The sequence below is a fragment of the Magallana gigas genome, chromosome 7, assembly GCF_963853765.1.
Source record: "Magallana gigas chromosome 7, xbMagGiga1.1, whole genome shotgun sequence".
NCBI lineage: Eukaryota > Metazoa > Mollusca > Bivalvia > Ostreida > Ostreidae > Magallana > Magallana gigas.
Genome location: NC_088859.1, coordinates 1,883,609 through 1,904,947, shown reverse-complemented (window position 1 = coordinate 1,904,947; position 21,339 = coordinate 1,883,609). Strand labels below are relative to the sequence as shown.

Here is a 21,339-nt window from a genome sequence, read left to right as displayed (position 1 = left end):
TTACTTGAATGTACATAAATTGTGTATTGCAACTATTTTATATGTATGAAGATCTGTGGTGAAATGTAAGTATAATGTAGATCTGTTGTAAAATGTAACTATGATATAGATCTGTTGTGAAATGTTATTTTGATGAAAATCTATTGTGTTATGTAACTATGATATAGATCTGTGATGTAAATGTAATTATAATGTAGAAATACTGTATACTGGGAAATAACACCCCCATCCCATTTTATTTTCGCCCCTTTCGCCCTCAATGTCAGAGGGCGAATTTAAGACTTGGTGAATTCTATATTGCAAATAATATCTTTGTTAACACAACTGCATCTGGGCAAATTCAAGACGGGGCAAAACCGTTTGCAATTGTAAAAGGGCGAAAATAACACGGGGCGAAAATAACCCGGTATACAGTATGATGTACATGTAACTATGATGTAGATCTCTAATGTAATGTAACTACTGGTATAATGTTTGTACATGTAACTATGATGTAGATCTCTAATGTAATGTAACTACCGGTATTATGTATGTACATGTAACTATGATGTAGATCTCTAATATAATGTAACTACCGGTATCATGTATGTACATGAACTATAATAATCTTATCAATCTCAAGTCTTCAGGTTGTAAGTGTGAGGCTGTTTCCTAATTTTGGATTGATCACATCGTTCAATCATTAAATTAATCAACCGTTGACCATTTATTTTTTAACAACAGTTTGGCAGTTTAACATAGTTTATTGATACATAGTTGGTTGAATATAGCCCAATTCTGAACTTACAAAATTTATTAGGTCCAAAATACATAAAAACAAGTTTGTCATTTTCTTAAAAATAATTTATTTTCAATAAATGACCACAGAAGAAAACAATAGCAATTCCATTCACTTCTCGGAGCGACTCATAAATTGTCCAATAGTCTACAGTAAGAGTTCCGTTGTGACACACATTACTCCAGCTCCTGTAACACAGGGGTGTTCATGATATTACCAGCGGATGAGGCTGTGGAGGGTGATGCCTTAACTTTATCTGCAAACTGCAAAGAAGATTACAAATAAATACCTGTGCAAAAATTATTACTGTTACAAAAATTGAATTCAGCAATTTTTTTAAATTTTTTTTTTGGGGGGGGGGGGGGATTCTGCATTATTCCCCATGAATCATGAAACAAGAAGCATAGGGACGCTGAATCTTGTTAGATTTGTTATGGTGGTATGTTACCTTAGCTACGTCTTGCTGACTGATCTGGTCAATTGATTGGAACAGAGCATTAAGATCCAGGGCTCTTCCCTTTGTTCCTATTTCATACATCAGGTTAGCGTCATTCTCAGAATAATAACCATAAGCTGATTTCAGTTTATTTCTGAAAATTGAACGAAACACACATTTATGAGCTGCTGAATATTACGGAGCTGCACATGACTTGTACTCTTTTTAGACATATATTTATATGTGAGAAGTTGGTTTTTTTTTAAAATTTGATTTAATCATCTCTATACAATAAATGTGATTGCTATATCCTACTTAGCAGCCTCTACATCTGATGATTTAATGTTTGACAACGTCTCCTTAAACACTTTGTTAGCTGCCTCCACTGCCTGTAAAAAAAGAAACAATTATCAAATTTCTGTAATAACATTACTTAATACCCTAATTGATAATATTCAGAGAAGTTGTGATTTCATGCTTAATATTTATTCCAATAAGCCAAATGCCTTCTAGTAACTGTCTGACTGCTGGGGAGCAGACTGTAATACTTACTGCTCGCATTTCATACCCAGTCCCTCTGACCGCATACCCAAACAAACCGGAGTCACTGTAGTTAATGTTGATACCTGTAGCCTGCAAGTCAACAGATTTATTACTCATTCACAATGGACACTAATAAGAGATTGCAAATTGTCTAAGCTCTTTTTCAATTATTCACATTTAATGCCAATGGTGAGCACTCGGTTGCCATTAAAACTTCAGTAACTGAGTAGAATTTAAACAAAAAAATCAAAAACCGTCAACAGGGAAGTATATAAGATGAGGATATTTTTGTAACAGCTTTTGGTTTGAAAATTTATTGCTATGAAATCAGTTCCAAAATTAAGAAGCGCGATAAACAATTGATGACACATTTTGTTATTTCTTCATTGTTTTCCTGACAGTGAGTTAGGTGTTGCCCGACTTACTGAGCACTTCCTGTCCGTAGCCTGACAAACTGCTGAGGAGAGCTTGTGGCTGCCTCCCCCTGATCCGTACTTCATACTGATCCCTGTTCCCAGTATCATCTGGAGTATTCCAGATGCCAGAAGATCCCTCTCATTATTGTAGCTACAAATCAGAAAATAAATTCAAGTAAGGTAAGGATATAATTTATTTACCCAAGAGGGCCAGGGATCACATAGCTCACTTGAGCAACAAAGCCATATATCTATCACATCAACTTCTTGGTATTCAAACAAAAAATCTTTTGCAATTAAGTTCAGAACATTTTGTTTTTAAAGATCTTTCAAATGTTCTGCATATATTCTTAAGTTAAACAGCAAACCTTTTTGTTGTTTCAGTTTTTGAGAAAAATTTGACTTGACTTTTTCTCTATTCTTAAGTCAAAATCTGACAAATTCTTTTCCTAAAAGATCATTAAGTTTGTTTAAAGTATTTGTGTTGTATTGCTTGAAAATTTCAAGGTAAGATAAGAGCATATTTTATTGTACAGATACACAACTGGAATGGAAACAACAAACTTTACACTGTCCTCTCCCTAATGACATGGTCTATCATTACGAGGCAAAAACCAGAGCTATGCGGCAGTCTTTCCTTTTTACTCACCTAACTCCTTGTTTTGCAAAGATGAATGTAGCATCTGGCGACGTATTCTTTATTCTCAATTCACCTTAAAAATTCAAAACATCATGAGTACTGATAAAGATATTTTTGACCTGGCATTTCACTGGAAGACTAAATTATTCTTTTTTAATTACCTCCATAGTATTTAGCAGGCAGGTGTGGAATCTTAAAGATGTCCTCCATATCCACTATATCTACCTCGTCCCTTTCCGGCACAGTAATGGCGTATTCTGATCCGGAGTAATCAAATGATGTTCGTCCCCTGGGGTCCTCCAGTAGGTCCATTATTTCTTCATACACCTCGTCCAAAGTCTCCAGGGGCTCCACAAATTTCTCCAGCTCCCCCTGCTCAATGCCTGACCCCACAACAGTAATGTCCTCACCCCGGAAGTGGTCAACAAGGAAATAAGTTAACTGTAAATTACAGAATGCCAAATATAGAGACATAGAGACATGGTGTGGCACAAACCTCTGATTTACCACACATCAAATTTTACATGGTTTTCAGATATGTCATATGAAAGATGAACTTTTGAAAATTTACTGTGTTTAAAAGTAAATAAATTCAATTAAGGAGGAAAAAATAGAATTTTTCATTAACCCTACACATATTCTTCCACTTAATAGTCACACAATCGCAGGTGAATGTAAATACTGTTGCTCAGAATATAGCATGAGCAGACAGCCATTCAGTGAATGCTGATGTCTAATATTTGTTTGTATATGTATTAAGATGCACTCTTCATGAATGCATATCTCTATCTACAGACATAAAAAAAACTTCAAATTTCTATTCTTTACTGTGTCAATTCCACAATAGCTATTTTTAGAAAGCAATTGCAATCACATGACAATCAAATTAAGGTCAAACAAAACTTGACCAGTTTGCCTACGTGTGTTCTGGATGAATTTTCAGCACTTGTTAACTGATAGGTGATGGCTTAGAATGTGTGATGCCTTCCGAAAAAGCAAATTTCTAATATTTCTTTTTAATTCTGTTGTTGTAATTAAAGGGGCATGGTCACGATTTTTGTCAAATTGGTTTTTTATTGATATTGTTTACAATCCTTTAGTAATACATTTGTAATGATCAACCAAAATTTGAGTGTCAGTTGTAGAGTTATAAGCAAGATACAAAGCTCACAACTCTTTGTAATGTAAGCCATGTTTTTGTTTACATGGGTTAAATATATAAGTCAAATTTTTTTTTCATGCTGGTTTTTCTATCTGCTAATTTGTTTTGAATATAAAAAGATCCTAAGATTTGTCACATTCATTTTAGGTCTAAAACTGGAGGTTTCTTTTCAACATGTAAATAAAAACAAGACCTGAACTTTGTTAACATAGCAAAGAATTGTGGGCTCTGTATCTTGCTTATAACTCGATGACTGACACTCAAACTATAAGAAATGCCTTACTAAAGCATTGTAAGCACTGAAGTAGAAAAAAAAATTTGACCAAAATCGTGACCATGCCCTTTAAAAAGTAAAATATCTTTTTGCTTCAGTATGTCACTTTAAGCTAGCAAACTCTTTATTTGGACTGATGCATTGTGTTTGACTTGCCATTGCACTGTTCACACTTCCAACCATGGATTCCGGGCAGTACACCGAATTCCCCAAGTTGTATCTATAGGCAGCACGGTGCAGTTCTTCAAAGGCAACTGAAACAGGGACAAAACCCATTATACAAGATCAATCCGAACACAGGGTGATCATTGTGTCCATCTAAAGGATAAGTTACTGTTATATCTAAATGGTTACAAAAGTTATGAATATACAATATTATTGTAGTGATATTAAAGTTAAATTTCTTACAATTTTACTTAAAAAGGATGGTATGATTTATATGGGCGGTATCAAATATCATTTGACACTTCGTAACGAAAGAGTTTCTTATACAACAACGGAGAAGTTGAGGATCATCATATGTAGAGAAAAGCGACTACCAAGCTTAGTGCTTAAAAGTAATAATGTCTGCAGATATAAACCAAAACAACATCAAGAAAAATTATTTAATTGATTAATTATAGCCAAACTCTTTGATTGTTGTTAAAAAAAACATTGTGAAGAAACGTATGTACATGTATATCGTCATTGTCAAGTAGTAGAAATGATCGATGTGTTTTTAGCAGTGTCTCTGTAAAGCAATAACGTTTAACTGCATGACTGGACACAAAGTAATCAAGTTTAATAAAATCGTAATAATTGCTAATCGTCAAGCACTTAAAAACACCCTGTGAAGTCCGACACAAGACAGGTGCATGCCTCTGACACCGGAAATTGTTTAACAAACATTGACCATGCGCCAAGTCAACAGGTGGCTGTTGACATAATGGCAAATACACTGGCAATATTTAAAACATGTTTGATGCAAGGAATAGTGTTGAGACAGGATAAACATTTCAAAACATAGAAATAAAACTAAGAATAAGGTATTTCTGACACAGTAAATTTAGTAAACACTCAAAAACAACTTGCATAACACGTTATATCGGCAGTCACTACTCTCGTGGTATAAAGAATCACGGCTTGAAAAAATGGGGGAAAATTTAAGTCCTAAGTACAATACGCACCACCCAATTTTGATCAAATTATGGCTGAAAAAAGGTGTGTGTAATACATGCGACTTTATGCTATGATGATTCCAGAGTACATGAACATACAAAAAAATGGTCAACCACCTACCTTGGTCGTTGTTGACTTTGTACTTTGCCAGGTCTTCGATTACTCGCCATTCACAAGACTCGCGGTACCAAGTGTCATATTTGGGCTTTGTCAGGATGGCTCCCAAGTATTTTGTAAAGTCAGCCCTGTAAATACCACAACAACCATGTTACGGAATTTTCCACTTTGTTATTTTTCTATCTTTATACTCTAAATTCTCGGATATTGAACAATTATACTTCATGTCCTCATAATGACAGTACTAATGTACATATAATATATCTTGTTTCAACATGTTTATCTGTCAAAAATTATAAAATAAACCTTGAAAATTCTTAGCTGCATGATTGCAATTTGTTTACAATGTACCTATACTTTAGAACATGTATTCAGAAACATTACAGAGAATGTTTGAGTTGTGTACTTATTTGAAGGAGTGCAATTCAACTCATGTTTACTGGGTACTGAATTCCCCAGAATGAGGTAGACTTACATTTCATAGACTGGTCCCTCTACGGTGTAGATTGTGTGTTCCCTTGTGGTCTGCACACTGATAATAATAAACATGTAAATAAGCTCACACTTTGTTCCCACTTTCATAGGACGGCAAGAATATACAGTTTCTTGTATCTTAATAATGTATATTCCATGATATGCAGCATGTATTTAATGAAAGAAAAAAGTGAGCAAACTCACATACTCCATTACAATAGAGTACTGTACAGTAATAGAGGCTTTATTACTTGACAATGCTACATATAATAAATGGCAGGGCATCAAATACAATGTACAAAAAATACATGGAATTCAATTAAAAGGCATAATTCCCAACAAATAATCACATCAAAACTTCTGGCAAATATGTAATTCTACACTTTTGTCTTTCAAAACAAACCTTCTACCAGATAAATTCAAAAGAGCCAAAATTCCCTGGAAATACTGGAATCAAGAGTTTCCTGGTAACACGCACACCAACAGAAATGTTATACAACAGTAGTTGCCATGTGACCAACCAACCAGGGTTGTGTTCAAGATCGTAGCAGCTACTGAGCTCTCATGCCACAACGATCTGCTAGGCAATAATACATTCCTTGCTTTTAATAAGACTTAAACTAGCAGCTAGGGTAGCTGCTATGATCTTGAACACAGCTCAGATGTCGACTCTATATTCTCTTTCCATTATCAAGAAGTTACATAAATATCTTCATCTTAACTTCATTAAACCCATCTCCTCTTCATTTTAAACTTTTCTCATAACTTAAATTTCTACTAAAATAAATACTTAACTTCTACTTTATAGACTATACAATGTATTAATAAATACTAAGCCATACCTTAAATTTCCTCCAGCTAGATCAATGCTTTTGGTGAGTTTGAAACCAGAGAAAGGACCTGCATGCTGATAGAGAGAAAATACACAATATCAGATGGAATATATCATCATCACATAACACATCAAACATATTAACGGGATATCATTAAAATGTGTATATATTTCATACACTCAAGGCCTCAAAAAACCACACACACAAAGAAAATGATATCCAAGGGTGGGATTTCTCTCCTTTTACCTGATTAAAAACAGACCCTGAATTTTAACAAAAAACAACTGTAGAGTAAACTTTCAATCACAATGACAAAAGAACATCAATTTCATAAGTGCATTAGAGATATTCTGTTATATTAACTTAAAAGTTATAATTAGTACAGTTCAAACTTAAGAAGGCAACTATACTTTATATACACAGTCAAACTTCGATATCTTAAACTAGATGGGACTGTTTAAAAACTTCAAGATATCCAAGTGTTTGAGATTTCGAGGGTAAAATTCTTCAAAAATTAGTAGTTGGGACCTACAAATCACTTTGACATATCCATTGTATTCGAGATATCAGTGTTTCGAGATATCAAAGTTCAGCTGTATATAAACTGTGCTAGACTTGGTGCATTTGACAGTATTTAAAGTTGCTTTGTTACTTACATTGAGGGCTGTAGCCCTGAGATAGTGGGTGACCCCTTGTTGGTAGGGGGTCTCATATCTAGATCCAGCTTTTATATAGAAGGACACCTGTCCGATGGATGAGCTTGTATTAATGTTGTCAAGTGCGACCACCTTGACCTTATTTCCTAAGGTCAACACCTGCAAAATACAGCATACCATACTACTACATGCCTCATGATCTTACTACATGTACTATAAACTTGACTATAGTATGTCCCAGGCTACTGCTTCCCTCAATTTTTTACAAATCTTAAAAAAAAAATACCCATACCTGTCAAGAAGTACAATTGAAATCAATTTAAAGAGAAAATCCAATATTTCTTCATTGATACAAACTTCATCTATTTTTACCTGCAGAAATCAACATGAACGAAAACGAATTGCTTAGAGATTTAAAATGGGAAATGTTTGTAACTTTTATCCATTCAGAATCACTCGGAACACCTCAGTTAAAAAATTGTGTGAGTCGCACAATTTTTTAACGTTATCATGCCGGTGTTTTCATGTATGCTGCAATGCAAAATCCCCATAGACTCTCTATGTTTGGTTGTGTATTAAAACCTGAAGCGGTAGAAGGGACATTTTAAAGCAGATAATCTGGATTTTTTTCGTTCTAGTGAAAAAACGTAGTTTGGGCACAAAGGTACATGTATCTATGACTATCAAAATATTAAGCAAATAGTGGTGGAAGCAGAAACTTGGGAAGTTGGGACGGGACACAGAATAGCAACTTCAATTGAACAACAACAAAAAATTTCAGGGAAAAGTACACCTTTAATTGGGAAAAAAAGTCTGTAATATTTGCAAGGAGAAAGCCACCAGAAAGGGGAAAAAATTCAGACCTAAAATTACTTTATTGTTAGTTATCATTAAACAATCTTTTTAAAACAACCTGTGTACACATGTATAATATTCAATTTATACTTAAAGTGGACAAATATATTTCGGTATAAAACATACTTTCATATCTTCAGTGCGAGTGACAGGTGCCAATGTTCCATAATGCCTTCCCTGAAATGTACATACATTTAATATTTCAATAAGGGTTAATTGCCCAACAACTGTGTCTGTATTATAAAGATGATGATGATGATGATGATATTGTCTTTCAACAGATTGGGCACAATTACCCTATTGAGGAATGATTACGGTAAATTAGTAAATGGGAACTATTCCTCTTTTCAGTAATAAAAACTTTCCCACAAATGCAGGAGTTTGACATGTTTTTCCATTCACTTCATGTGAAAAATAAGCACAAGAATAGTTTATATTTTATTAACAACAAGGAATCACTATCTGTATACTTTGAACTTAGACATTCACTGCTGCGTTTCAGTGAAATCCATCAACAAATTAAATCTATTCAGCAGATTTCTTACGTTAGCTTCTATGGATAATAATGTAGTTATTTTGTACGCGTTAAGTTGTACATATAATTATTTGTTCAGTATTTTATTCATTTCTTACTGAAATATGGTACAATAATGTCTTCTAAACAATGTTTGAATTTGCATTGAAGTTTTTTCTTAATAAACATAGTTTTATATAACTTTTTCTTAAATGATAGTTAATGATATGTTATATATTACTGGTACATGTACAAGCTTTCGTAGTTTTCATTGTATCCCGAGATCAAAATATCAAACCTAAAATAAACAACAATTTCTGCATTTATTTTAAACTTTCTCTTGCATGATCAATTTGCGTCAACTCAATGTACACAAACTCTGAAATTTTTGGGTGTAATTTTAAGCAGAAAAGGCAAATTATCAATGGAAAAATTCTAGATTAATACAAGATTACTCATGATTTTTCACCAGTTCAAAATCATCTTATATTTTTTTGCAGCATTGGAGGACTGAAGTTTTGTGCCATGAAGGTCAGTTGTGTAAAGTACTTTGCACAAAATTGCAGTTTTCATGTGATTATTTTTATTTAAGTGGGATTTTTTATTTATTTGGCATACATCATGAATATTCAACATTTGCGGTAGTTGTTTTTTTTTGGTTACTGAAAACAAAAATAGTTCCTGTTTAGCATAATCATTCCTTATATAGGGTATTATAACTGTGTCCAACCTGTTCAACAATCAAAAAAGAAATAACCCTGTAAAGAGGAAAGTATGTGATTTTAAATTATTCATATTAGCGAAAATAAGTTCTAAAATTCCAAAATCAAATATACCTAAAATGGATAGTAAATAGTTTATATGTTAATGGGCTGTATGTTAATTCAGAGACTTAAATAACTGGTTAATTGAAAACCTACAGAGGAAATTCGCAATGATTTTACATCAAAGAATTTGCGATAAAATGGTTTCCATTAAAAAGAACGTACATTTTTTTTCAACTCTCTAATTGTAAAATACTTAAATGTGTCTTATCTTTTTAAGATTCTAAAAGAAAACATTATAAAACAGTGAAGGTCGCAAAGGGCAGTAACTGATGGCAACAATGCAGTTAGGATCTAAATGATGCATTTCTTTTTCATTATTCATGGATAAAAATCTCAGAATAATTCTTACCCTCAAACGCCTGAGAGCTGATCTGCTTAAATTCAAAGCCATGTTGTTATTTGTGGCGTAGTATCTCGACCAGTCGACCGGTCAAGACATCCAGCTCGAAAGGAAGTCTAAGTGAAATGTTTCCCGAGCCCGATCCCAAAAATATCGAGCTGCAGAGCCTCTAACAATATCCAGACTAATGCATTGTAATGCGTCACGGTGATGATTATGCCAGTAATATGGTAGTGGTAGACTAAGAAGTGACAAAAACAACAACAAAACATACATAGTTCTCAATTATATCAATTACATGTATACGCAAATACAAGAATATTGCATAAAAAATGTCAAAGTGCAATGCTGACTGCAATTAAAAGGTATCATATCTCAGTGCATTAAACATTTCACTGCTGCACGATCTCATTTACTTATTTATTTCACAACTCTTCAAAACAAAACAAAAAGAAATTTCTGGGAGTATTATTGGGCATTGAAATAATGATAACTAAAATGACTATATCCTCCCGTTTTGGCACCAGGAATAATAATAAAAATTCACAAAATATTAAAGCAATATGAAAGCTATTGAAGATGAACCCATGCCTATAGCGACACTTTCAGATATTTATAAACTTCTTTCTACGTCCAGAAATGTCGATTAACTCTGAAATATTAGCAGAAAATTGCTGTTGATCATTTTAAAAAACACCCTGCTTGTATCTATGCTGATTTTGAATTATTCGGTCTCAAATGATCTTTTTAAATTGTTCTTCAATCGCTAATGCGTGTGGTAGACTTATAGTTTCTCGTCAATTTAAATAAAAAACGTTACGATCGGTTACATGTACATTTCGAGAGGCATTATGCCGCATACATATTGCAGGTACTATCATAGATAAGAGGGCTGCACAAATAAAATAGAAAATATATAAGATCATACGGATCGACCTGAACAATATTCAAGATATCATAGCGATAAAAAAGAGAAACAGGACTGGGATAGAATTTGTTGGTCTATAACAGCGATTAACAGCTCATCATCCCTAAATCTTCACATTAAACGCAACAGCACACTGAACATTAGTCCTAAATTCTGGCCAGAAAATTATGTATGTATTTTGCTGCAATGTCGCCACCTTCATATCCCGCATGAATAAAAAAAAAGCATTTTACTGTTTAAATATATGTAGAAAATTACATTACTATAGAATTGTACAGGAATGAGTATGCATGAAAATGTACATGCATGCAGTATGTCTCAAACCGTTAACGTTTCTGAAAGTCACATGTATTAAAATTTTAGGAAAATGAACTTCAAAGAATGATTACCGTAATACCTTTCTCTTTAGCGAATTCAATACTGTTAGCCTATTGTTATATGGTGAAGTTTACGGGGTGACGTGGGTATAAATAAAATATAAGTGTAAATACAAAATTGACAATATTATGCATTATAGGCCTAATTTTGTTATTTACACCCCTTCAGCAAATATACGAAAAATGTATTTCTGGATTAAATAGTACATGTATACATTTCGTGTAAGCATTGTAATCCAATAAAAAAATATTTTTACCAAAGACACCATTTTTTAAAAAGTAATATAGATATCACGAAATACAGCGATTATTCGCTAAAATTCCACTATATTTAACTGATAAAGTTGCATACAAGGGTTGATCTGATAAATCGAGATGTTTTATATTTTTAGAGAGACTGTTTATTGTATATTGAATACGTTCATGCTAAAATATATCAAATCCAAAAAAAATAAAGATAAATTCACTTTATCAGTTTATGAACATTTTAATATTGTGAAGAATTTACAAGACACACAGTATTTTTTTGTTGAACCGATGGTTACAGAATTTAACATAGATTGGTGACAAGACACCGTATCAATTACATCCATCCTGTTTTTTCCTCATTATCAAGGTGACCGCCTTCGTGCTATCTCCGTTTATCTGATGAAGTAAGGTTCATTTCCGGTCCTCTGTGGGGAGTTTGATGGTCCCGGAGTAGATGCCCTGGTTGTTCCTGTTGTGTGAAATGAACCGACAAGTGCACGGTTTGTCAAATTTCAACTGAGCAATTCCCAAACATTTTTTTACCCTATAACTTTATTTTAAGTTTCTACTATTTAAATATACAAGTACCTCTTTGATTTACAGATAACATTGTTATTTGCAAATATGTGGTGTATTGCCATCACATTGACTTAATCTATTTGATTCATATCACGCTTTATATTGACTAAAAATGCTTTTATTATATGGTGCCCATAGATATGCTATATATACTTGTATCAATGAATCAGTGTATCGTGTTTTTCTCAAGCAATGATTGTAAATTTTATATTTTGTAAATGATTGGAAAGATCCATTGTACTAATGTAGTAAAAATTCAAATAACGTTTATAAATTCTCATAAGTTTATTAGTGTGACTTTTAACAATGCCTGAATAATGCTTTGTACATATTTACCATTCTCTCGAAGTTCCAGGAGAAATGTTAAACGTACAGGTTCAGTTTCCGCAAGTTGCGACTGCACAGCAACATACTAACTTCTACTTATAAAATGAGTTATTGAAATGATACGCACGCATTCATGTGCGTTAATATTTATTTTGTAATGCAAAATCATTACACGACGACTTAAAATGCATTGAAATCAGAGGTTTTGTTTTATTATGTTTTTTATCCACGAAACAGCAAAGATACTTTATAAGAAATATAAATCGTTTTATTAGTTATTGTCACATACATTTGTAATAACATGAGCACGTGGCTTTCATGATAAAATGTTCTTAAGACATATAATATCTGCTGTTGTACGAAATAAAAATGAATTAAAACAGGTCAGTAGAGTGCTTCCTCCTACTTCCGGCCGTCCACGTCCGTCTTCCTCCGTATAATGAACATACCGTCTCTTATTGGCACCATTATCTTTAATTAACGATAAAAATCAAGTACAGTAATTCCTATATTGATATAATAACACGTATATCATTTATATTTGTATACCCAATTTAGGATACACAGTCATGTTAATTACAAAATGTAAGTATCATAATTAGAGAGATACACCTTTTTTCAATTTAAAATAAATATTTTTTCCAGATTAAAAAAAAATGCAAGTTTCCTCGGCGAGGATAATTTTTATAGAATTGCACTATTTACAATGAATGAGTCCACGTCCCTTTCTCTGTGCTCCAAAATTTTAAAGGGACTTGGACACGATTTGAGCTCAAAATTTTCAAATTTTTTTTTTTTCAATCTTATGTCTAGAATTGTTAATATACATGTAGATGTTTTCAATGCTTTGACAAAATTTGCATGTCAAATATCGAGTTACAAGCGAGTTACAGAGGTCAGAATTTGTTGTTTTGTAAACAAAGCTCGAGTCCTGTTAATGTTTACATATTTGTTGTATTGGTAAAAGTTTCAATCTAATGTTGTTGTTTATTGTGATGAAATTATTTATGAATCCATTGAATCAGTCTATCTTGTTTCCACAAGTTATTTTGATAAAGAAATGGCAATTTCTTTACTTTACAGTATATTTGTAAAAAAAAATATATCTGAAATCGTGTCCAGGTCCCTTTAAGTAAAATACTAAGATAAGAGGGTTCTCTCAAGAGTCATAACATTTAATATTTGTTTCAAAGAGAATTGGTTAAACAAGTTTTTACAAAAGAATCAAAAACAAAGTCGTAATATATTGGGTATTATATACTTTAGAAAAAGAAAAGTGTGATATTTTGGTCATAACAGAGCATAAACTTAAAGAAAGTACACACAATTATCTTGACTCTATTCACAATGAATATGCTTGTTTTGTCAAACTTGACGATGAAAATATAATGCACGGTAATTCGGCGTTCACCGGTAAAGGGGGCGTCGCTATCATGTATAAGAAATCCCTAATGTTTTCTGTAAAAGAAGTCAGTTGTTATAATACCAGACGAATTATAGGAATTAAACTCGATGATCATTCTGGTAACACATACTACATAATCGGTGTTTATTTGCCAGCTGATAGCAATATTGATGCTTACACGCAAGAACTTAGCATACTCGAAAATCTATACACATATTACTCATGTTATGGTAAAGTTATTATTGCAGGTGACTTCAACGGAAGTTTAGTTGACACAAGTGATACAAACCTGATTAAGGCGGAATTATTATCTAATTTTGTCTCCAAGTATCAATTGTGTATCCAAAACAAGGATTTTGTCGTTGAGGGGGAGCAGTTCACGTTTACCCAGAAGAGTACAACACTAGACTATATTCTTTTTGACAAACATGTCCTCAATGGGTTGAAACGGTATAAGATTATTGAAGAGGGTGCATTTTCCATCACATCTGATCATCTACCGGTTTTAGCATATTTTGACCTTAAAATTCAAAGGCACTCTCTAATGAACTCTAACACCATATTACCCGCATGGCACAAGGCAACACCTGAATCCATTGTAACATATAGAAACCAAGTGGAACGCAACATACACAAGTTACTACTAAGCGAAATCAGGGTGGATAAAGACATTGATAAATTCGTCAGTGATGTAACGGAAATATTAATTACTTGCGCTCAAAACTCGGTCCCCTTTTCTAAATACAACCCTTACACTAGACCAGAATGGACTAAATCTGTCAAAAATCTACATACAATTGAACGGAACAAACGTAGGGTATGGGTGTCCGAGGGAAGACCCCGTGGGATGGAATTTAAGCCATACCGAGAGTACAAGCGGGCAAAGCGACAATTTCGAAATGCTCTTAATGAGGAACACGAAAAATATATGCGAAAAGTATACAGTGACATTGACAAAGCCGCAGAAATTGACGTCCGCCTGTTTTGGAAATTAACCAAACGCAGAAAGCCAAGGAGATCCCGAATCTACCCAGAAATCCGCGACGAAGAAGGAGTTACTCATACAGACCCACAAGGTGTTACGGAAACGTTCGCTTCGTTCTATAGGAAACTATATACTCCGTTGGAGGACGATAGTTTCGATCACGCATTCAGAAACACGATTAGTGATAAGTACCAACATCTTACGACTGAATGTGAAGAGGATCCGGGGTATATACCAGGGGGTCAACTTACAACAGCAGAAATAACGTCAGCCATAAATACACTCAAATTACGTAAAGCACCCGGTGACGACTCTGTAACCAATGAACACATAATTCATGGTGGTGCATCACTTATCGCTTGTATTTTGAAGCTGTTTAATGCTATTGTGCAATATAACTATATCCCTCGCTGTTGGAAACGTGGTCTTATAGTTCCATTACATAAAGGAGGAAACAAGTCTAAAGATTCCTGCAACAACTACAGACCAATAGCCTTATTACCATGCCTCTTTAAACTTTTTGAAAAGGTTGTGTACAATCGAATCAATCAACAACTTTTACAAACTAAAGATTTTCCACATTCTCAACAACAGGGTTTTCAGAAGGAACTAGGTTGTCTGACAGCATCATTTAATCTCCAAGAGACAATAATACATAATTTAGAACAAGGAAGCAATGTATTCGTATGTTTTCTTGACACCAGCAAGGCATTTGACACGGTGTGGAGGCCTGGACTAATGTTTAAACTATATGAACTTGGTATTAAGGGCAAATTATGGTCTCTCATTAACAAATGCCACCAAAACACCCTAAGCTCAATTGTCGTAAATCAAACTCGTTCAGAGTGGTTTCCCGTACAACAAGGTGTTCGACAGGGTGGCGTACTATCAACGTTCCTTTATCTTGTCTACATAAATGATCTCATCCATGCCATACAGTCCGGTAGTCCAAACACAGGTATGCTCAATATACCTAGCAGCTGCACTTCCTTAGCAGATGACTTGGCTCTAATTGGTATTTCTCCGCTTGCGCTACAAACACTGTTAAATATTGCATACAACTATTCCTGCAAGTGGCGATTTACATTTAATGCGTCTAAATCATGTGTTCTACAGTTTCGCGCTAAAAAAGCTAAACTAGATAACACAAACTGGCATCTAGGTCCTGCAAAAGTGTCTTGTGAACAATCTTACAACCATCTAGGAATCGTAATCAACCACAAGTGTAAACTTTCGGATAGAATAAACGAAGCATGCAACAAAGGACGAAAATCCTACTTTGCATTATCCGATCTTGGCACACCATTTCTTAACCCTAATACGTTATCCCATCTATACAAAAAAATTGTACTCCCATCAGTGCTTTATGGATGCGAACTTTGGTGCAACTTGTCTCTAACAGACAAAAACAAACTAAACGCATTTCAACACTTTGTCTGTAAGAACTCGCTGGATTTACCAAAACTGTGCAGATCAGACATGTGCGAATCCTTTTTTGATGTATTACCTATCAACGCAGAGATTGACGTTCGGAAGCTTTTATTCTTTGGGAGACTTTGTCGTTTAGACCCAAAAACGTTAACAAAAAGGATATTTCTAACGAGATTATTTTCTTACTTACACGATCTTTCCGTAAATCAGTTTGGCTTTATTCCTGATATTATAAAGGTTCTCCAATCTTACAACCTTACAGTTTACTTGTGGGATTTTCTAAAAGACGGAACCTTTCCCGAGAAACCTTGCTGGAAGAAAATTGTCCGCAACAATGTTACTAATTCACACCTTTCTCAACGAAAAGCGCGGATGTCTCATGACCCTGACTTCCTAGTTTTCACAGAAATTTTCAGAGAGTCAAAACCCTCCTCGATTTGGAATATACCTGAAAACTATTCGGAAATCAAACTCTGCAAGTTCATCTGTAAACTCTGCACAAGTGTAAGTTTCAATGGTAATCCCTATTCATGTATTCTGTGCGGTAAATCCTTTGTCGACGTGTTTCAACATTCTTCTTGTGTCTGCCCAGCTACTGTGGTAATACGTGAAAATTGGTGGAACATAATAACAAACTGTTTTAACATAGAATTATGCGCGGAATTATGTGGTCTTTCTGAAAACGACATATTTCATGTACTTCTCGGGCGTCGTACAAATCATGAATCGGACAATAAATCATTCCACATTCTGAACTTCAATCTTGTTCGGGCGACAGCGGCAGCATACTTCCGATCCATAACAGTTGCCACTTCCGCTACTACCTGATCCACTTCAAGGCTATTACCCCTATGGGACACTGTAAATAACTTTTTCTCTTGCTTTCATTTTCATGTATGTGTACATGTAATGTGTGTGTGGGTGTGTGTGAGCGTGTGTGTGTGTGCATATATAAATTGTATATAATCATATGCTAGTTGTATGTTGTCATATCTCTTAACAGAGGAAATAAAGTATGATTGATTGATTGATTGATTGAGTCTATAATTAGTTTCTAATATTGAAGTAACTTGAATTATTAGACTAAGCTTAAGTATTCAGTAATTTGGCCGTAAGAAAAAATATTGTGCCTCATATATGTATGACCTATATGAAGGTTCTTAATAATGTCATATATACTAGCCTTATATATACACCTATGTCCCTACACATTTTATATCTTTGGATAACAGAATACAGGCAAGTACCTTGTGGACACTTTCGTCCTGTCTGACCATTTCGTTGAATTTGGTAACGCCTTCTCCTAGTTTACCCATAAACCCCTCCTTTGTGTACGGATCCCCAAAGAACAGGACATTGTCCACCACTATGGTTCCATTTGGCGCGAGAAGTCCTAAATCCCATATCATCTGCAACATGGTCACAAGATTTTACAATTGCTTGAATAACACACAAGCGACAGGAATGAAACTGGTTATATTTTGGGTTATTAGATAAACAAACAATATTGGTTTATATAGGAAGAATTTGAGATATTCCGATTGCGGTTACACGGTAATAAATATTCATAAATTTAAAATAAAATGGTCTTTAATAATTATATTGCCTTTGGTAAAATAGTTTATGTGGTAGACATGTCTGTACCTTGTAGTAGGTGGTATAGCTTGGTTTGTCGGCGTCTAGGAAGATTAGATCAAACTGCTGTTTCTTTTGAGCGAGAACCTCCATCGATGACTTGGCGGGACCTAATGCAATAAAAGCAGCATCGTTCAAATTCACGATTAGAGTGCTAGTTTCAATAACAAGTTTTAATTTAAAAGCTATCTTACTTTACCTTTCATGATTTCAACTTTTTCCCCACATCCCGACTTGTCCAAAAATGACCTTGCAGTGTCAGCGATATAGGGGTCAAGTTCGCAGGTCACGACCCGGCCGTCTGCTGGAATGCTCTCTGCGAACGCCAGCGCCGTGCACCCAGTGAACATACCTAGTTCTAGGACACGCTTTACGTTACCAAGGCTTGCCAGGGATCGCAAAAACTGGACTGGAAAAAATATGAATTTTGGTTTTGAATTGATATGGTTTAAGCTTTCTATAAATATGTTAGTCAATCTTCAAAATTAAAGGAAGTTTAATCTGTTTTTCTGATGCAATATTAAATCATCTACCCAAAAGAACGGACGTATATTTCTTTTTTATAAAATTTTCTTTTGTAAACATGAAGCGCGTTTTTTTTTCTAATTCGATATTCTATCATCTACCCAAAAGAAAGGACACATTTTCTTTTTAAATATGATTTTCCTTTGTAAACGTTAAAATGATATAACGAATTTATGACATTGAATAAGTACAATTTATTGAGGGATGGATTTTTAATAAACTTTGCGTGCACGGCGGAATTAATATATAGCTCACCTTCCAGATTCCCAGACATCATCAATGTACTGGGGATCTCGGTCAACTTTCCCTGGTCAACAGCTGTCTGCCATTGGTGATTTAGCGTGGAGTGCATGAGTTGTTGAAGGTCCTTGCTGGGACGTGTCGAGATTCCCTCGCAATAGTCCGTGCGACTCTGTGGGATGGAGAAAATTATTTACCATGTAATAAACCATACACACTTATAAAAAAGAACAAATGTGTTACAATTTCTTTTCTTTATTCAAAATAAGATTTTACGTATATTTTGCACAAATATATAACAACATAAAAATATTAATTTTTTCCCCTCCATGCTTAACTTTTTTGTTCTACATTTACATCTACCGAGTATGATTCCCTTTATTTCTTACGGAAACTCAAGTTAATTCATAGCTCTGTAGAAACTAACAGGGCCGATATCTACACGCCTCGTTTTAGGTACCTCACTACACCTACACTTATACTTTTTAAGACACTACGTCACAAGATGGCGATTTAAATGTTTTGTTGAACTGTTTATATCGTTCAAATATGTTTCATATCGTCGAAGCTCAGTGGATAAAGTACTGGGCTTCTGAAACGCTGATCATGAGTTCGAATCCGCCTTGAGCCTTTATTCATGTTAACTCATACAATTTTTGAAAATGTAATTTTTCATCCAAAATTGCACATTTATTTGCCTATTGGACTTTAATACTTCTTATCCATTATGATATCTATTATAATCAAGTAATTTTCTGCTGATTTGAGAAAATATTTCAAGTGTAGTGAGCCACCTTAAATCGATTGGTCGAAACCCACAACGACTGAAACTGCAAAAATTGAAAGGACTGAAATCTACACTTCCCGTTTATCGATTGGTTGAAACTTACAGCGACCTAAGAAAAGTCCCAGACTGCACGAAATAATAATGATGATGTCAGATTCAAATTCCCATAGTGAACGATTTGGTTGTTTCTTTTATCTAACGTACTGATGTACACTAACAGTAATTTAGTGAATTTAACTTACTTTTTACTATCAATTTATTAATTTGTTAACAGAAAGATATGAATACAGAAAATAAAATGTTTTCTTTGATGATTCATATGGGTTATGACGGCAGCGATTACTGCAGAAAAAATTACATAACCCGCGTTAGCGTGTTATGTATTTTTTTCTGCAATGTCGCCACTTTCATACCCCACATGAATCACCAAAGACAGCGTTTTGTTGTTTACGGAAACCCAGGGCAATAAGCACCAAGTCACAATTATAATCATGTTAAAACACAATTATGATAATGAAAAAAAAAACTGTCTCAAGTATTGTCAACGCAAACTGAATTCTTGCAAGTTATCTTTAAAAGTTCGAATTTATGTAGTTTTGAAAGATTTTAAATCCACGACTCTCTCCGTCAAAGTGACCAACAAAGCTGTACAACTTTCCACTGACCTTCATCAGATCCAGGACTTCATCTATCTCCTCGCTGATCTTAGACGGGACCTTCTGTTCTCTCACCAGGTCCCTCAGTTTCTGCAGCTTTCTGTAGGCTGGGTCCAGTCTCATGTATTTTTCGCTGGCCATGTCGGTTGTATGTATAAACTAATGATCGAGATCTAGTGGGGATTGCACCGGCTTTTATACCCCCGAATGACCTCTTCGATCTTTCATCCCCAATTCGTAACGCAATGTTCCTATTTAAAATGCAATATTGGTGTTCGACGTTCCTTTTAATGTTCTAGATTAAATATTTCTTTCGCACACGCGGTCGTTTTAAATTGGGGGTCAACAGTTTCTTTAATCAGTATTTACAAGGAACCACTCTATACCGGTTACACGATCACATGACCTGGTTTGACTCACTTTCTAGAGTACATGTATAGAAGTTCTTTTTTATATTGAAAAACAAATTTTTTCATTGATAAAAACTCCATACTGATTTACCTTGTGGTTTTTTTTATGTTTGATGTTGTGATATGTATTTATTTATTAATATATTTTCAAAAGAAGTAAAAGGCCGTTAAATAATATACTTGCACATTTTTGGGTGACATTACATTAGTCTTGTAAAGTGAACACCCTTTTGTTGATATATTTAGGATTGTGATATCTATCGTGTATTGACCGTTTTTAAACGGTAAACTTCACCAAAGTTAAAGGTATTTAAACAGTTAAATAACTTTAACATAGTAAATAAAGGTTTGAACATTGCGCAATAAGCACATCCAATATCATAATGAACGATCCTCTTCCATATGTAGATAGCTATATACGGATTCTAGAACGATTTTCTTAGTAATCATTCAAATCTACTGTGTAGATTTATTATGCAATTAACATTTAGGCTTGGTCACAACTAGTATAGCTTCTACGGTTGGTCTACGGGCGAATTTTAGTAAAAATCTTGCGGGACACGCAAGTGCAACTTACGATTTTGGAAGGACGTATGCTTCCCGTAAGCACGCATGGACATGCACAACAATCACCACGGTTTCCTTGCGAGATCTGAAAACGTACGCTGCACTTGCGCTTCACTCAAGGAACCCGTAAGATGACCGTACGATTTGAATTGTACGAATGACATAGAGATCACACTTGTCCCTTGCGTTACATGTTCGTTGACTACAAGTCGCAT

General features: G+C 34.3%; 2 protein-coding genes across 2 annotated transcripts; both read right to left on the bottom strand.

The window, feature by feature from the left end:
- Window positions 1-821: 821 nt before the first annotated feature.
- LOC105332665 (cytochrome b-c1 complex subunit 2, mitochondrial) lies at window positions 822-10,180 on the bottom strand. Its single transcript, XM_011435336.4, has 14 exons — window positions 10,033-10,180; window positions 8,469-8,519; window positions 7,488-7,646; window positions 6,841-6,905; window positions 6,000-6,056; window positions 5,528-5,652; window positions 4,406-4,503; window positions 2,975-3,254; window positions 2,823-2,886; window positions 2,183-2,324; window positions 1,767-1,847; window positions 1,530-1,603; window positions 1,227-1,368; window positions 822-1,041 (listed from the first exon to the last, which is right to left on the bottom strand). Exons 1-14 carry the CDS (start codon window positions 10,072-10,074, stop codon window positions 955-957), a joined length of 1,467 nt encoding a protein of 488 aa, XP_011433638.3. The 5' UTR covers window positions 10,075-10,180; the 3' UTR covers window positions 822-954.
- Window positions 10,181-12,732: 2,552 nt separating this feature from the next.
- LOC105341975 (O-methyltransferase MdmC) lies at window positions 12,733-20,365 on the bottom strand. The gene is made up of 6 exons (XM_011448742.4): window positions 20,157-20,365; window positions 18,720-18,876; window positions 18,139-18,348; window positions 17,949-18,049; window positions 17,552-17,713; window positions 12,733-12,954 (listed from the first exon to the last, which is right to left on the bottom strand). The coding sequence occupies exons 1-6, from the start codon at window positions 20,286-20,288 to the stop codon at window positions 12,886-12,888; spliced, it is 831 nt and encodes a 276-aa protein (XP_011447044.3). The 5' UTR covers window positions 20,289-20,365; the 3' UTR covers window positions 12,733-12,885.
- Window positions 20,366-21,339: the final 974 nt, after the last annotated feature.

Excerpts from the sequence above, each read along its gene's own strand:
- LOC105332665 (XM_011435336.4), bottom strand. The coding sequence starts at position 10,074 with ATGGCTTTGAATTTAAGCAGATCAGCTCTCAGGCGTTTGAGG. Across the intron at positions 7,647-8,468 it reads CTCGCACTGAAGATATGAAA|GTGTTGACCTTAGGAAATAA; the intron begins GTATGTTTTATA and ends TGTATTTTGCAG. Across the intron at positions 1,604-1,766 it reads CTGGGTATGAAATGCGAGCA|GCAGTGGAGGCAGCTAACAA; the intron begins GTAAGTATTACA and ends CTTTTTTTACAG.
- LOC105341975 (XM_011448742.4), bottom strand. The coding sequence starts at position 20,288 with ATGGCCAGCGAAAAATACATGAGACTGGACCCAGCCTACAGAAAGCTG. Across the intron at positions 18,050-18,138 it reads AAAAGTTGAAATCATGAAAG|GTCCCGCCAAGTCATCGATG; the intron begins GTAAAGTAAGAT and ends TTATTGCATTAG. Across the intron at positions 17,714-17,948 it reads GCTATACCACCTACTACAAG|ATGATATGGGATTTAGGACT; the intron begins GTACAGACATGT and ends ACCATGTTGCAG.